Here is a 16,723-nt window from a genome sequence, read left to right as displayed (position 1 = left end):
CCGCGCGCGGCAGGTTTGAAGCGCGCGGGGCGCCGCGTGAGGGCCCGGGCGGGCTGAGGTGGCGCGGCGCTGCGCCAGGCGGCGGCGGCGAAGGGACGGCCGGCTCCGCGCGGCTTCCGGCGGCGGCGCCGACATGGACGAAGCTGTGGGAGACCTGAAGCAGGCGTTGCCCTGCGTGGCCGAGGCGCCCACGGTCCACGTGGAGGTGCACCAGCGGAGCGGCAGGTGAGCCCGGCCTCCGCCCGGCCCTGGCGGGGTCCGAGCTGACGGGACCCCGCCCCGGGCAGGCCCGCGCCGACAGGGTCGGCCCAGACCCCGGCCTCAGGCCCCGCCGAGCCCGGCGAAGCCGGCCCCGCAGACTCAGTTTTGGGAAACGCCCCTGCGCCCTCACCCTCGCCCGCCATCCCCTCTCCCCGGCCAGGCCCTCGGGACGATGGGCCCCGGAGGTGCTGGCGGCGGCGGGTCTCCACGGGGGCCGGGCGCTCTGGGGAGCGGACACCGCCGCAGGGGCCGCTGGAGGGCCTGGGCCCTCGGGGAGGCAGCGAGCGCGGGGGGCAGGGGCTGAGGGCGGACCCCAGCCCGGGAAACACCTCTGGGGCCCCCAGCTGTGGGCGTTCATTTCTCCCCCGCCCCCGACTTGCTGCTGTTTCCCAGCTGTGGGGCTGGCACCTAGGCAGCAGTTCCAGCTTGCTGACCAGCAGCCCAGGTGGCACCGACTCCGCCTTCACCCCCTGCCTCTGAGGGGCCTGGGCAGAGTCCTTGGGCAGCTTCCCTGGGTCATACAGCCTGCAGTTACCGCCAGCACCTAGTCTTGGCACAGGATCACTCCGGGCAGGCCCTCCCGCCAGCCCCCTCCCCATGGGTGCGTTTTCCCCATAGTCCGCACAGGATCACTCCAGCCCCCTCCCCATGGGTTCGTTTTCCCCATAGTCCGCACAGGATCACTCCGGGCCCCTCCAGCCCCCTCCCCATGGGTGCGTTTCCCCCACTATGGTCTGTTCTGTTTTTAATCAGTCTTTCTTAAGATGTTAGGTTTTTTTTTAAACTCAGATCTGATTTTATGTGTTTTGTGTTCCTAGCACTGCAAAGAAAGAGGATATAAAGCTGAGTGTTAGAAAGCTACTCAACAGGCATAACATTGTGTTTGGTGATTACACCTGGTCTGAGTTTGACGAGCCTTTTCTCACCAGAAATGTGCAGTCTGTGTCTATTGTTGACACGGAATTAAAGGCTAAAGATCCACAGGTAACTTAATTCTCAGAGCTAAGAAACAGTTAACCTGTGGCCCGAGAACATGCATTTGCTGTTTTGATAGTGTGCCGTATAGATTTATTCGATTTCCTTTCTCGTCACAGCCCATTGATTTGAGCGCGTGCAATATTGCACTTCACATTTTCCAGCTGAATGAGGATGGCCCCAGCAGTGAAAGTCTGGAGGAAGAGACAGAAAACATAATTGCAGCAAATCACTGGGTGCTGCCTGCAGGTATCTGCAACCATAGCAGTCGGCGGCCCACGCCGGCCACAGGAGGGCAGGGGGCAGCGCACACCTCAGGCTCCGGATATCGTGTCTGTTGTGCGGAGTTTTAGGGCATTTCAACTGTTAGGAAGTGTATCACAGGAGAGAAAAGTAGAAACTCCCAGTGTGAGGCTAGTTGGATGGGTCTCAAAGCTAGTGCTAGTCGAGGAGGACGCTGGCGCTCTTCTTTCCTGCCCAGCTGGCCGGTCTTGCTGGACCACGCCTTCCTCCCACCCTCTCTGTACTTCTCTGTGCCAATGGGATCTAGCAGGCTGAATCCCACGTCTAAGCCACGTTAGGCCTGACGTCTTCAAAGCTAGACTCCACCTGCCCCGCGGCCCCGCCAGAGCGCTGGCCTGTGGGGAGAGTGGTGAGTTCAGGGCAGTGCTGGGTCCACGCGCAGGTCCGCAGAAGGTTCGTTATCTGCCCAAAGCCACGTGTGACTGCTGCCTATTCAACATCTTTAGCTTAGAAATGACTTTGAAAGATTAGCTTCTTTGTAACCGGGATTGTAGCTTGCCACATCTGGAGCAGTTGAGGATGTCAGTGGCTCAGGGTGAACGTAACCAGTAGGTACAAGGCTTGCTTTCCTAACATCTGGTTTTGTCTTTTTCTCTCAGCTGAATTCCATGGGCTTTGGGACAGCCTGGTGTATGACACGGAAGTCAAACCTCACGTGAGTCATGCTTTCTCCTGAAAGGCTTCCGTGTCTCAGGTGACTCATTCTTGTGTTCTCTCCAGCGCCTCTCATCTCACATGGGCTTCTAGGAGCGCTGCCTGCCAGCAGCCCGTGCCCTGGGCGTCTGTCTTCAGTCCTGGGCGTCTGCTCTGGGCTTGCTCTGAGTGGAGCTGTACTCTGGGGAGTTCCCCTCGGGAGAAGGGGGAGGGTTCAAAAGTGAACCCACTGGCACTGGGGTCACACTCTTAGGAACCTGTGGGCTGAGAAGGCAGTGCCAAGGGGCAGAGCAGGTGGGCGATCTGAGCGAGTACCACCGTATCTGAGCCCCCTTCAAGGGGAAGAGTCCTGCACACAGATGGGGGGGGGGAGGATGCCAGAAGGTCCGTCCCCACCACCCCCGTCACCCACCCCGGCTCCCCTGGGAGCCCCGGCTGTTCTTTTAGCAAACACAGCTTGTCCAGTGCTGTGTCCTGGGGGAAGGAGCTCACTGACTCGGTGTAGCCCTCAGTTAAGTGGTCTTCAGTTTTCCTTTTATCCTTGTAAAGGTCACACCCAGCACTGGTCCTCTTAGATTTTGAGGTATCTTCTGAGGTGAGAGCCTGAGTATGCCTGGCGGCTCTGAAGACTCTCCTTCCTTTTGCTCACTCGGCACTTTCAGCCTAGCCTTTGCTCTGCCGAGGACTTAGCTTCCCCCTTCCCTTTCCTCATGCAGCTCCTCGACTATGTGACGACGGCCCTGCTGTTTTCAGACAAGAATGTCGACAGCAACCTCGTCACCTGGAACCGGGTGGTGCTGCTTCATGGTGAGCGCTTTGGTTTCGTTTGACAAAATAAAATTGCGTGGAGTCAGGCTTTTCTTCCTGCCTTTGCCCTGCGAAGAGTTATGGCTCCTCCTTCCTAGTGGGGCCAGGAGCGTCGTCCTCTGCGAAGCCAGGCGTGAGCATGCTCTGGGCGCGTTGGTCACTCGGCCCTTCGTAGGGCAGCCACCTGATCACCCCTTGTGACTTTTTATGCTGTTATTCAGCTTTCCCAATGTCTGCCTTGTTTCCCCACTGGTTGTGGGTTTCTCAGGATAGCAGTTGCCTTGTATTTCTTCACAGTATCCTTGGAGCTTCCCTTGATGGGTAATAAACCGCAAAAGCCCACACTTCACAGAACTGTGTCTAGTTCTCGGAAGAGAATACTGGGGGTGTTGTTGTTGTTATTGTTACTATCCCAGGAGAGAAAAAGAATTGAGAGAAAGCCCAAATTATAGTGAGGTAAGAGCTATAATTAAGAGAGTGATTAGCTTCCTTATACAATGAAGACTGTAGGCTTGTGTTCAGTTTTATGAAAACGGTGTCTTTAGGGTGTCTTGGCAAATTTTCTAATACTAGAGTCAGAGAAGGCAATCACAAGGTGCGATACAGTGTTTCCAGTTAGAATCGGTTATATATTTACTTGTGAATTATGGAAAACACAGAAGGTCAGAATTGAATATCATCGTTTTCTGCTGGGTGCGTTTGTGCTCTCACATCAGTGTCCTCCGCTCCTGTCAGATGCTGCGCTGAGCGGCACACAGAGCCCAGGCCTTGCCCGACCGCTCTCCCTGGGTAGCTTGGGACTTGGGCCCATGTGTGCGGAGCTGGAGTGAAAGACGTGGGCGCCGCGGGCTTCAGGAACAGCAAGCACCAGTTCCTTGAGCTCCTGGTGGTTATCAGGAAAGGCTTGTTTGACCTTTGAAAGGTGGATTTTCATAATCAACGGATTTCATAGAAGACATGTAGGGACAGGGAGGGTTTCAGTGAAAAGTGAAAGTGAAATCGCTCAGTCAGGTCCGACTCTTTGCGACCCCGTGGACTGTAGCCCGCCAGGCTCCTCCGTCCATGGGATTCTCCAGGGAAGAATACTGGAGTGGGTTACCATTTCCTTCTCCAGCGGATCTTCCCGACCCAGGGATCGAATCAAGAAATCAGAGTGGATTACGGGCCAAGAAGCTCCTGGTGATGTTTTCCAGTATTTACATTGTCAACAGATTTTCGGTAACTTAAGCGATTCACGTGATGATAACATTTATAGCATTACAGTCTGTTCCTTATGTTATATCCTGTGGATAATGCAACTACTGTTTCAAAAAATCTGTTACAGCACAAACTTACACTTACTTGTTTGCATTTTGTTACAGGTCCTCCAGGAACTGGAAAAACGTCGCTGTGTAAAGCTTTAGCCCAGAAATTGACCATCAGACTCTCGAGCAGGTAACCTTGGTGATTGGAGAGAGGAGCCGCGGAGGTGGGCTTGCCCTGTTTCAGCTGTAATGATGAGGAGCTGCTTCTATTTTTAAATCATCTTGCGTGAATAGTAGGTGTCTCAGTGTAATGTAACGGATCCTTCTGTGCTCACATAGTCTTGAGCTCTGATCCCAGTCTCCTTACATGTGCTGAGACTCACCCTGTGACCGGCACGGGGTCTCTCGTGGTGCCCGCCTGTGCACGCTTGGGGCAGCGTCTGCTCGCGTTGGGCCGACCGTCCGTGCTGGCTTGGTGTCTGTGTGGACCACCTGTCTGCCGTCCAGGCCTAGTGCTGGGTCTGTCTGCCGCTTTTGCGTGCAGCCCGTTCATGGATCTGTGGTTCCGCCACGTTGTTTACTCCGGGCATTCCGTGTAATTGAGCTCAGCGCTACGTAGTAGTCTGTCTGATTGGCTCTATTCACTCACCGCGATGTTTTCCAAAGCTCTTCCGTGTTACAGCGTATGTGGTGGTAGCTCATTCTGTTGAGTGTGGGCCATGTGGGGATTTAGGGCTCCCCTGCGTTTGGAGACTCCTTGGGCACCTGCTCTTCGGCTAGTTCCCCTGCCCCGCCCCCGCCTGCGGGGGCTGTCTCATGCTGCCCCGCAGGCCACTTGTGTGCTCTGTCATCTTTTCTCGAGTTTTAAAACTTTCCTGAGTTTCACTGTGGATGGTTTCCTGCAGTATCTGGTCTACTTTTACTTCTGTTCAGCGAAATTCCCATCTCTGAGAATGCTTTTCTTGTCTGAAGATTGTTCAGTTCTGTTTATGCCTGTAAGCTCTGTCTACCAATTCCATCCTTGTTACCATTTGGGTCTGGTTGTGGGTCACGTGTTGCTGCTTCTTGGCGTGCCAGGTGATTGTTGAACGTGGACACAGTGATGTGAAGTGACTGGGTTCTCTTGCTTGTCTTTAACGACCGCTGGGTTTTATTCTGACAGGGGTTTGGGTACTTGCGTTTGGTGTGATCCTTTTGAGGTCTGTTTATAAGCTTTTTCAAGAGTGGTCTCAGTGTGGTCTAGACTTCAGCCTCAGGAGGACCCTTCTGGGGTCTCGGTTGAGCCCCTGAATCAGCAGCGAGCACTCTCGCCCCTCGGCCCTGGGTCTCGAGCCCTCCAGCGCTGGGCTCCCTCCTCATACACTGCTGCCCCGTGACGCTTGCTGGGCTTCCCTCCTGCGTCTCCTTCTTCCCTGGAACCCTGCCCTGCTCTGTGGCCTCCAGACACCTCAGCTGCTTGAACTCTGGCCTCCGTCTCCTCAGCTCAGTACCCTGGCCTCTTCTCCTGGGTCCCCTCCAGTGTCACTCCAGGCAGGAGATCAGGCCGTGGCGCTTGCCCCTTGCCCGCCTCTAGGTTGCAGTCCCCGATGGTGTTGTCTGGTGCCCTTCTCAGACATTGTTTCTCTGTTTTGTCTAGCTTTCTAGTTGGTTAAGGCAGAAGGTAAATCACCCTTTCAGCCTAGTATGACTTCAGAAGAGGAAATCCTGTGAGATTTACTTTTAAATCTGTTTTCTTTTCAAAACTGTCTTAAAAGTAGGGAAGTTGCTCTGTTTCGGCCCTTTGTTTTATGCTCAGTATCTTGGCCTTAATCTTGACGTAGTGAAACACGTGTGTTTGGTAGTCTCTGAAACACTGGAAAGTGAAGGTGTTATTACAAGAAATGTGACGTTTTCCAGTACAAAGATATGGAAATTGGTATTTGTTTTGTGGCAAGAAGAAGCCTCATCAAGCCTTTTTGCTGTATTAACTGAAGTCCACTTTCCTTAGCAGTCAGAATGCTTCATGATTAATTTTGTGACATTCCACACAATCTATATTCACTAGGTTGTCTCTCTCCCCCTTTTCCTCTTTTGTAAACAAAATTACTAAATGATGGTTTTCAACTGGAAAGTCAGTGATACTTTTTAAAGTAATTATTTTTCTTCTGTGGACTCGCAACATGAAAGAAACTGAAAAGGATCTGGGAGGTGGCTTCTCTGCTGCGTTTCCTATTTGACTCTGATCAGAACTAAGTGCACCCAGAGCCCTCGCTGACTCCATGATAGATGGGGTGTCAGTGCCGGATTCCAGACAGCGAGTGTCCCGGTTCCCTTGGAGCTTTCCAGGGCTCCAGGTTTGAGGGAAGTGATTTTGTTCTGGAAAACAAATTCTCACATTCCTTTGGGTTTTGTGGAAGGAGAAAAAAATGTTCAACTGTGGGCAAAAGACTTTTGATGCTTATGTTTTGATTTGTTTGCCATGTTAATACAGGTAATGGTCTAAATTATAAGTAGACTAAAAGCAGTATTAAGAATTAATTGTATTTAACTAGTTATTTTAACTGTTGGTGAAGGAAATGCTAACCCAGTCCAGTATTCCTGCCTGGGAAATCCGATGAACAGAGGAGCCTGGTGGGCTGCAGTCCAAGGGGTCGCAGAGTCAGACACTGAGCGGCTAAGCAACCAGAAAAGCGTCAAGTCTCAGTTCAGCCGCTCAGTCGTGTCCGACTCTGCGACCCCCTGGACTGCAGCACGCCAGGCTTCCCTCCGTCACCAGCTCCCAGAGCCTGCTCAAACTCTTGTCCATTGAGTCGGGGATTCCGTCCAACCGTCTCACCCTCTGTCGTCCCCTTCTCCTTCTGCCTCCAGTCTCTCCCAGCATCAGGGTCTTTTCTAGTGAATCAGTTCTTCACATCAGGGGGCCAAAGTATTGGAGCTTCAGCTTCAGCATCAGTCCTTCCAGTGAATGTTCAGGACTGATCTCCTTTAGGATTAACTGGTTTGATCTCCTTGCAGTCCAAGGGACTCTTAAGAGTCTTCTCTAAGACCACAATTCAAAAGCATCAATTTCTTTGGTGCTCAACTTTCTTTATGATCCAACTCTCACATCCATACATGACTACTGGAAAAGCCATAGTTTGACTAGATGGACCTTTGTCGGCAAAATAATGTCTCTGCTTTTTAATATGCTATCTAGGTTGGTCATAGCTTTTCTTCTGAGGAGCAAGTGTCTTTTAATTTCATGGCTGCAGTCACTGTCCTCAGTGATTCTGGAGCCCAAGGAAATAGAGTCTGTCACGGTTTCCATCATTTCCCCTTCTATCTGCCATTAAGTGATGGGACCAGATGCCATGATCTTCATTTTTTGAATGTTGAGTTTTAAGCCAGCTTTTTCACTCTCCTTTTTCACTTCATCAAGAGGCTCTTTGGTTCCTCTTCGCTTTCTGCCGTAAGGGTGGTGTCATCTGCATATCTGAGGTTATTGATATTTCTCCCTGCAATCTTGATTCCAGCTTGTGCTTCATCCAGTCTGGCATTTCGCATGATATATTCGGTGTAGAAGTTAAATAAGCAGGGTGACGGTATACAGCCTTGACGCACTCCTTGCCCAGTGTAGAACCGGCCCGTTGTTTCACGTCCGTTTCTAACTTGCTTCTTGAGCTGCATACAGCTGGTCTGGTGTTCCCATCTCTTGCCCTCACAGGCAAGTCTGGCTCAGTCTCATTGGGGTCACTGCTCCTTTCTCCTGGGTCCTGGTGCACACAAGGTTTTGTTTGTGCCCTCCAAGAGTCTGTCTCCCCAGTCCTGTGGAAATTCTGGGATCAAACCCCACTGGCCTCTAAAGTCAAGTTCCCTGGGAGTTCTCAGTCCCCTTGCCAGATCCCCAGGTTGGCAAATCTCTTGTGTGCCCTGGAACGTTTGTAACAGTGCGAGAACTTCTTTGGTATAATTGTTCTGCAGTTTGTGGATCGTCTGCTCAGTGGCTCCGTGATGGAGATGATGGCAGTCTCCTCCACGAGGGCCTAGGCCACACGCCGCGCCTCCCAGGTCTGCTGCAGGCAGAGCCCCCGTGCCCGCGGCGGCCACTGCCATCCCCCCGTCTCTGTAGGAGACGCTCAGACACTCACAGGAGGTCTGGCTCAGCCTCTGTGGGGTCCCGGGATCCTGTGTGCACAAGGTTTTATTTGCGCCCTCTGAGCATCTCTGGCAGGTATGGGGTTTGATTCCAAATGTGATTTTTGCCCCTCCTGCCATCTTGTTGGGGCTTCTCTGCCTTAGATGTGGGGCATCTTTTTTTGGTGGGATCCAACATTCTCCTGTTGATGGTTGCTCAGCAGCGAGTTGCAGTTTTGGAGTTCTCACAGGAGAAGATGAGCGTGCATCTTTCTGCTCTGCCATCTTAGCAAAACCCTCTCCACTCTAGTTGAAGTGAAGACGCCGTCAGCTTGAGACCCTGAGTCTGCTCCAGCTGGAACTGTCGCTGCTGGCGTGTCGTGTTAGATTGCTCGTAGCTGTCAGTGTGCAGCTTGCGGGCACCTCGTCCTGGGTCGGCAGGAGCAGAGCGGTCACTCTCAGCCTGCTGGGCCCTTGAGCAGCGTTGCATTATAGAGACAGAGGTGGTTGCCCCCAGGGATGTTGTGGGATGACTTTTAACGATTGCTCTCCCTCTTTTTTTTAAACCATCTTAGGTACCGATATGGCCAGTTAATTGAGATAAACAGCCACAGCCTCTTTTCTAAGTGGTTTTCAGAGGTAAGTATTTATACTAATCCAATTCTCTGGATTGTCCACCATGCAGTTGAAAACTTGTCTGGTAGGTTAGGCAAACTCTTTCCTCCAGAAGCTTTAGGAGAGAAATAGATGAAATAGGAACGTGAACAGGGACTCTGTGTGGTCAGAGGAAAGTTCCAGAGCTTAGTGATAACCTGGAAACCACCTGAGGCCTGAGAGGACCCTCTGCTTGTCACCTCCAGACCCGGGCTGGGGCACAGGGCATTCAGTGTTGCCTGAGGAGGGAGGGGTCACCTGCTGATGGGGCTGCACCCTCAGCTTGGGCCTTGTTTGCCAGCTGTGAACTGAGGCACTCAGGCTGGGTGATGTCACAGCTGCCCCTCGGTTCTGGAAGGCTCTGCTGCAGGCCCCATGTCGGACGGTGCCCCTGGCGGACGGTGGACGGGGACAGGAGTGCCTGTCGAGGTGCACCTGGCCGATTTGCACCCGAGACCCAGCCCGCCCAGGACGGCTGGGGCAGGAAAGGGGGGAAAGGGGCTGAGGTGCGAGCATGGCCCTGCCCATGACGCCAGGAGGGCAGGCCTCCAGGTTCCCTGCAGACCTGGCTTCTCTGATTCAGGGAGTTTTCCAAGGGGCAGTCAGGAGACGGCGGGCTTGTGGGGGCCCCTGGGGTCAGCGCAGCCTGGTGGAGACTGGACCCATGCATGCACCAGGCAGTTGGCAGCGCACGAGCTGACAGTGAGGAGTGTTTCGCTTCCAGAGTGGCAAGCTGGTGACTAGGATGTTCCAGAAGATTCAGGACTTGATTGATGACAAGGATGCTCTGGTGTTCGTGCTGATTGATGAGGTGGGTGTGTTCAGACGCCACACTGTGAGCAGAGGAAGCGCGGGACTGGGTGGCCTTTGGCGTTGCCGGCGCCGCCAGCCCATGCTTGTCCAGCCCCCGAAGGCTGTGTTCTACAGGCCTGGCCCTGGGGCCTCTCAGGCCCTCCGTGCAGTGTCCACACGCCCCGCGCCCACCCAGCTGACCACCCCGTCGCTCTGCGCCCACAGGTGGAAAGCCTGACCGCCGCCCGGAACGCATGCAGGGCAGGCACCGAGCCTTCGGACGCTATCCGTGTCGTCAATGCCGTCTTGACCCAAATCGATCAGATTAAAAGGTACCCCTGCACACGCACACCCCCAGCCTCACCCTCAGCTTTTCCAGCTCAGAATGTGTCTGGCATTGGGTGTGGACTCTGTTTTTTCTATGTTTGAAGCAGTGTGTGCTACCTAAGCTGTTTACAAGTTGAGCACTTTTTACGTTATCGAAGTGTCAGCAATGCGCAGCAAAGCTTTGGTGTGGGGAGAAGGACCCTCTGCTCAGAAAAGGGGGTCTCCCTGACCCCCGGCCTGCCGCTCTGGGAGGAGTGGAGACTTGCCTCTGCGGTCTCTCTCACCTCCCTCGGCTCGCGCGATTCAGGCCCGCTCCAGTGACCATTTGTGAAGAGAGCCCGGTCCTGGCACGTGCTCCCAGCTGTGTGTGGGGCCCCGTGTGCACTCCGCGCTCACCAGCCTCTGCCCAGACTCTGGGCCCCGTGTGCCTCCCTCACCTGGCTCAGCCCTGCTCACCCTGTAGAGGACTGGCTACCTGTGGTCAGAGGACAGGGGTCGGTCAGGGGGCAGCCGTCCAGGTGCTCCCCGGCCACAAAGCTGCCTGTGTGCTGCCTGTGGGCCCGGGGCAGCCCTGCCTCGTCCCTGGGACTCGAGCCCAGCAGGCCAGGCAGTGCGCTCCCCAGGGTGCCCCTCCCGCTCCGTGCCAGCCCGGATGGATGGAGCAGACTGGATGATGGGGCCTCTGGGGAGTTTGGGAGCCGGAGGGGAGGGCCGCTAGTCCTCAGGGTGAATCGCGCAGCTCGGCGCCACAGCTGGCGGGGCGATGAGAGTGACGCGCGGGTGTGGCCGTGCCCAGGCAGGCCAGTGTCGGCGCGGGGGCTCAGGGACGCTGTGCGGAGTGAGGGCTCCACCGCAGTGAAGGGGGTGGGGGCTGTCCAGCCGGGGCTGCGAGAGCTGTCCATCGGTGGGAGCGTGCAGAGAGAGAGTCGGGGGCTCCGCGCTGTCGCAGCCGGAGCCTGGCAGGAGGGGCGTCAGGTGGAGCGCGAGAAGCGGGGCCTCAGAAGGCCTGGCGGGCGGGGGGCAGGCACAGGGTGCGAAGCTGGCTGAATGCCTGGGCCCTGGCGCCGGTCTGTCCTCTCACTGCGTGCGTCAGGTGCGGGGTCGAGTCCCTGTGGCCCGGGGTGACTGGGCCCGCCCTCTGCCCGCAGGCACTCCAACGTGGTGATCCTGACCACGTCCAACATCACAGAAAGGATCGACGTGGCCTTCGTGGACAGGGCTGACATCAGGCAGTACGTCGGGCCGCCCTCGGCAGCGGCCATCTTCAGGATTTACCTCTCCTGCCTGGAGGAGCTGATGAGGGTGCCTTGAGTTTTTTCTTGCTTTCCTGAGAACACATTAACTTTCTTGTGGGTTCTTGACTTGTTGGCATAGCTTACAATGGCGGGTTCCGGTGTGGAAGGAGGTGTCACTCAGCCTGCACCCGCCACCCTACATTGAACCCTGCAGTTGCTGGGTCTGCAGCTTGAGCGCAGGGGGAATCACTGACCCGACGCTCTTGCTGCCCCGCCCTCTGTCCCACAGTGCCAGATCGTGTACCCTCGCCAGCAGCTGCTGACCCTCCGCGAGCTGGAGGTGATCGGCTTCGTTGAAAACAACGTCTCCAAGTTGAGCCTCCTCCTGAGCGAAATTTCAAGGTGTGTGCTGACCTCACTGTTTCTTTTTGAAAAATTTTTTGAAATATAGTTGATTTGCAATAAATACTGTAGAGCAAAGCGACTCAGTTATACATCCACATATCTACTCCTTGAGATTCTTTTTACAGGTCTTGACAGAGTACCGGGTAGGGTTCCCTATGCCCCACGGTGACTGATTCTCGTCAGTCACCTGTTTTATGTGTAGCAGCTTGTATGTTATCCAGAGTTGAAGGGCTGACTCACTGGAAAAGACCCTGATGCTGGGAGACACTGAAAGCAGAGAGAAGGGGGTGGCAGAGGGTGACAGAGCTGGATGGCGCCACTGACTCAGTGAACATGAGTTTGCGCAGACTCCGGGGGGTGGTGGAGGACGGAGGAGCCTGGCGCGCTGCAGCCCGTGGGGTCGCAGAGAGTCAGACACGCCTGAGCGACTCGACAGCAGCGTGTCAACCCCAGCCTCTCAACGGATGCCTCTTCCCCATACCCCTCTGGTAACCAGAAGCTTGTTTCCTGAGTCTGAGTCAGCTTCTGTTTAGCAGGGAAGTTTATCGGTACGGTTTTTAGATTCCACATGTCAGTGGTATCGTGTGGTATTTGTCTTTCTCTGTCCGTCTTGGCTCACTTAGCGTGCTCCCCTCCCGGCCCACCCATGTTGCTGAAGATGGCGCGCGCTCTCTTCACTGTGGAGTAGCGTTGCGCGCGCTCTGGGCCGCGCTGCCCTCCCCGTCCGCGTGCTGGTGGGCGTCTGGGCGTCTCTGTGTCTCGGCTCTTGTGCCTAGCGCTGCTGTGCGCACAGCGCGGCGTGGATTTCCTGAATTCTGGTTTTCTCAAGATGCTTGCCCAGGAGTGGGGTTGCTGGGTCATATGGTAGCTCTGTCTTCAGGTTGTTAAGGAACCTCCGTGCTGCTCTCCGTAGGGGCCGTATCAGTTGGCATTCCCACCAATAGCGTAGGAGGGGTCCCCTCTCTCCACACCCTCTCCAGGGTTTATTGCTTGTAGACGTTTTGATGATCACTGCTCTGACCAGTGTGAGGTGATGCCTCACTGTAGCTTTGAGCTGCGCTTCTCTGATGATTAGTGATGCTGAGCCTCTTTCCGTGTGTCTGTTTGCCATCTGTCTGTCTTCTTTGGAGAAAGGTCTGCTTAGATCTTCCGCTCGTTTGGGGATTGCGCTGTTTGTTTGATATTGAGCTGCTTGTATGTTTTGGAAATTTAATCCCTTGTCACTTGCTTCACTTGCAAGCATTCTCTCCCATTCTGAGGTGACCTCACTTCTGCAGCCTAGAGAAGCCCGTTCCTCTGGCCACAGGGGTGGTCGTTGCCGGTAGCACCTGAGGTGGTGACGTGGGTTGGGTGGCAGGGGCTGAATCCCAGGGCATCTCCCCCACAGCAGATGCCCTCCGGCCTCCCCGACCGTGGGCTCCTGGATGGGAGGGTGAGGCCAGCTGCCTTCCCCGTGTGCCCACGGACAGCCGGCAAAGCACTGCGCCAGTGCAGGACAGGCTTTCAGATTAAGGCCGTCTGTAGCATCGGTGATTCTTAAACGTTTGTTGAGTTTTTACAAATGGCCAAGAAAAGAAAGTGGAGGCTTTTTCTTTGATGAGCGGAGTAAACAGGTAAACAGTCAGGGCCCAGGCCTTGGTGCTGTGGGAAGGACAGTGTGTGACCCCGCTGCCTGGCTGCTGAGAGCCACGGCACACCGGAGGGTCACCGGCACACCTGCCCGAGCCCCGGGGTGGCCCCCGGGGATTGAGCCGGGAAGCAGAGCAGAGCCTCTGAGGACAGCTGGACTCTGGATAAAGAGGTCAGGGAGGCCGCGTCCACTGTGTGAGGGTCTCAGGTGGGCTATGGGGCAGACGCCAAGGGCCAGACACGCTGGCGGGGCACTGGGGAGACTCAGTTAGTGGCCGAGGCGGGACAGAGGGCAGCAGCGCAGACTTGTGTAAGAATTCAGAGGTGTGAGGCGGCCTGTACCTACCTCACGGTGCCCCGGCTGAGGCCACGGGTGGTGTCGGGACCCTGCCCCTCCCGGAGCAGTAGCTGAGGCGTGCGGGAGACTGCCCACCCCCCGAGGGGCTCTGGGGAGAGACCAGGGGCTCGTCCTGAAGTGCACCGCGGTCCGTGTGGAGCTGACAGCAGTGTGGTCATGTTCACAGGAAGAGCGAGGGCCTGAGCGGCCGCGTCCTGAGGAAGCTCCCCTTTCTGGCCCACGCGCTGTACGTCCAGGTGAGTGCCTGGGCCCCGGGCCCCTGCTGCCCGCGCTGTCTGCAGGGCTGGCCTCGAGGAGCGTCCCGCCTGCCACCCTGGGGTTTCTGCCACCTCCCGTATTTCTGAAGTGATGGGCCCAGGGGCAGTGGAGGGCTGGCGTGTGTCTGCTCACCTCACTGGTGTGTGGAAAGCTCACGCCCAGGGCCTCCCTGCCACCTCAGAGTGCTTGTGCCCTGGAGGCGGGTGCTGCCAGGCCACCCCCACCCCGAGGGCAGACCGCCGCGATACCATGTATCCCCAGGCCCCCACGGTCACCGTCGAGGGCTTCCTCCACGCCCTGTCTCTGGCTGTGGAGAAGCAGTTTGAGGAGAGAAAGAAGCTCTCATTGTGCACATGACCTGGCACCCCCGTCCTCGCTGAGCACACCGCGGGAAGGCACCATCGCTTCCTCAAAGCAGCGGCTGCCCCAGGACAGCTGAGGCCACGGCTGAGACCTGCAGGCTGGTGTGATGCAAGAAGCGTGCTGTGCCTACACGGTGTTGCTCAAGAAGGGTGTCGCGTTCATGTGCTTCAAGTGCGTGTCCGAAGACAAAACAGCCTGTTTTCTGTTTTGAAAGACGATCATCTGAGCTCAGTGTCTCTTTATAAAGAACTGTCTAGATGTCCTGATTCTATCCTGCTTCTGGTTGATTGGACCCAAAATGCTGACGTTTTATTTAAAAAGATAATTAATGTAAGTTTTATAGAAACAAAAGAGAAACTGCATTGCCTTAAAGAAAAATATAATAGCATTAAAAAAAAGTACACATTGCTCAAGACGAGGCAGCATTTGCTTCCCGCTGCAAGCTCGTCCTGGTTAGTGCGCACGTCCTGCAGAGTGTGCGGTGAATAGGGGCCTGTCCCTGTGTTACAGGAATCAAGAGAAAAGTTCAAGGTCAGTGCACTTCTTGGTAGCAGGTACAGCAGCTCTGCTTGTCAGGGAGGGGCAGCTGACGGGGCTGCCTCCCTGGGGACCAGCGTGGCCGGCCTCATGGCGACGTTTCCCGGTGAGGCGTTTGTTGAGGGACGTTAGTCACGGCTTAAACGAAGATTCCCAATAACAGATTTAAAGTGAATTGGCCAATAACTGGTGTATTCCACAGAACCTTGCTTTGCTTTTATCTCATGCTAAAATAAATTTCATATCACTGTTTTATAAAACATTTTTAAGAGTATGTTACCTTTTGTCTTAAAATTTTTTAAGTATTAAAAATCTTTTTCCAAAATTTTCTCATATTGATTCTCTTAACAGTCCAAATGCTTTGAGTTTTAAGTCACTCACACGATGACATAACTTCAGCCTGTCTTAACCCGTCGGGGTGGAGGTGCGCTGTCTGCACGTGGCCGTGCAGCCTGGGTCGGGGCTAGGCTGGGGTGGGGGACCCAGGGTTCCACCCCTGGGCCATCAGCCAGCCTCGGCTCTGGTCAGGTCCAGGGCTAGAGCGAGCACGGCCTTGGGGGCCAGGGCCCGGCTCTGTGGTTTCCTCAAGACCCTGAAATAGGGTGAGAAGAGAGGTCTGTGCACACGGCGGGTGCTCCATGCTCCACGGTTGCTGCTGAGGAGCCCAGTGTCCTGATGGGAGGAGAGGGTCTGGGAGGGGATGCCCAGGGCGGGGCCGTGTACAGGGGCAGACAGATGAGTGAGGGGGCAGCCCAGAGGGGCAGCCCTGAGAAGGCTGGGGGCGGGTGGGTGAGGCCTGCACCCCGAATCTGAGGGGTGGTCCATGCAGTGGGCCACTGAAGCCCCGAGTGGGCTGGGGGTGGGTGGGTGAGGCCTGCACCCTGAATCTGAGGGGTGGTCCATGCAGTGGGCCACTGAAGCCCCGAGCAGGCTGGGGCTGGGTGGGTGAGGCCTGCACCCCGAGTCAGGGGTGGCCCGTCCTCCAGGCCCTTTCCCAGAGTTGGGGGGGGGTGTCTGATGCCGCCGTCCACGGACACCAGGGGGCAGCGCTGCTCTGTGGGATGGACAGGAGGGGCCTCCGGGCAGAGGAGTGGTCCGCAGAGGCAGCCGCCTGGCTGCGTCCCCGCCTGGCCTGGTAGGCCCGCCCACACACACCAGCATGCGTCCAGGCCCCACAGAGGTCCGAGCACGCATGCCTGGCAGTGGTGGGGCGTGGCTCTTCTGACCGCTGCCTCGGTGCCAGCTCACTCTGGGTTGGGGCTGGGCCTGGTAGGAGGAGGGGTCGCACCCGGGCCCCCAACCAGAGGCGGGCACAGGCTTGTGGGCACTTTCTGGGCCATGGCTGAAAGCCCGAGGTGCCCACGGCTGGGCCCTGGGTTCAGGATGGAGGTACGCTGTCCTCCCACGGGGGCAGGCTTCTGGGTGGGCACGGGCGGGAAAGGGGCCAGAGTGCCAGCCTGGGACACCCAGGGGTGTGGTGCTGCCCGCCCGGCTTCTGCTGAGTCCCCGGCCCAGCACACAGGCCTCAGGTCCGACCCCTCCGCGGGCAGGGGCACCTACGAGAGAGGCCGAGGACACGGCCCAACGGAGCAACCGTCCCCGGCAGGACAACCCGGAGGCCGAGGTGACAGGGACCGCAAGGGTGAGCGTCAGGGTCATGCCACGGAGGAAACACGTGCTGAGCTACAGCCCCTCTGCCCAGCGCGGAGGCGACGCGGGGCGGAAAGGCCCCCGGAGAGCCGACAACCGCGGAGGCCCTGCTGCGGAGGCTGTGGCTCCCGCCTGGCAGCTTCTTCGCCCCAGCGAGGGGGCTGCTCCCGGGGAGGGGG

At 56.4% G+C, this 16,723-nt stretch overlaps 1 protein-coding gene across 1 annotated transcript; it reads left to right on the top strand.

Annotated features, from left to right (window-relative positions):
* The first annotated feature begins 74 nt into the window (after positions 1-74).
* On the top strand, positions 75-15,156 carry TRIP13 (thyroid hormone receptor interactor 13). Its single transcript, XM_027980198.2, has 13 exons — positions 75-225; positions 1,080-1,245; positions 1,356-1,485; positions 2,139-2,194; positions 2,910-3,000; positions 4,362-4,434; positions 8,912-8,975; positions 9,715-9,801; positions 10,008-10,114; positions 11,258-11,411; positions 11,634-11,746; positions 13,903-13,972; positions 14,256-15,156. Exons 1-13 carry the CDS (start codon positions 134-136, stop codon positions 14,349-14,351), a joined length of 1,299 nt encoding a protein of 432 aa, XP_027835999.1. The 5' UTR covers positions 75-133; the 3' UTR covers positions 14,352-15,156.
* Positions 15,157-16,723: the final 1,567 nt, after the last annotated feature.

The sequence above is a fragment of the Ovis aries genome, chromosome 16, assembly GCF_016772045.2.
Source record: "Ovis aries strain OAR_USU_Benz2616 breed Rambouillet chromosome 16, ARS-UI_Ramb_v3.0, whole genome shotgun sequence".
Classification (NCBI taxonomy): domain Eukaryota; kingdom Metazoa; phylum Chordata; class Mammalia; order Artiodactyla; family Bovidae; genus Ovis; species Ovis aries.
This window is presented reverse-complemented; position numbering and strand designations above follow the sequence as displayed.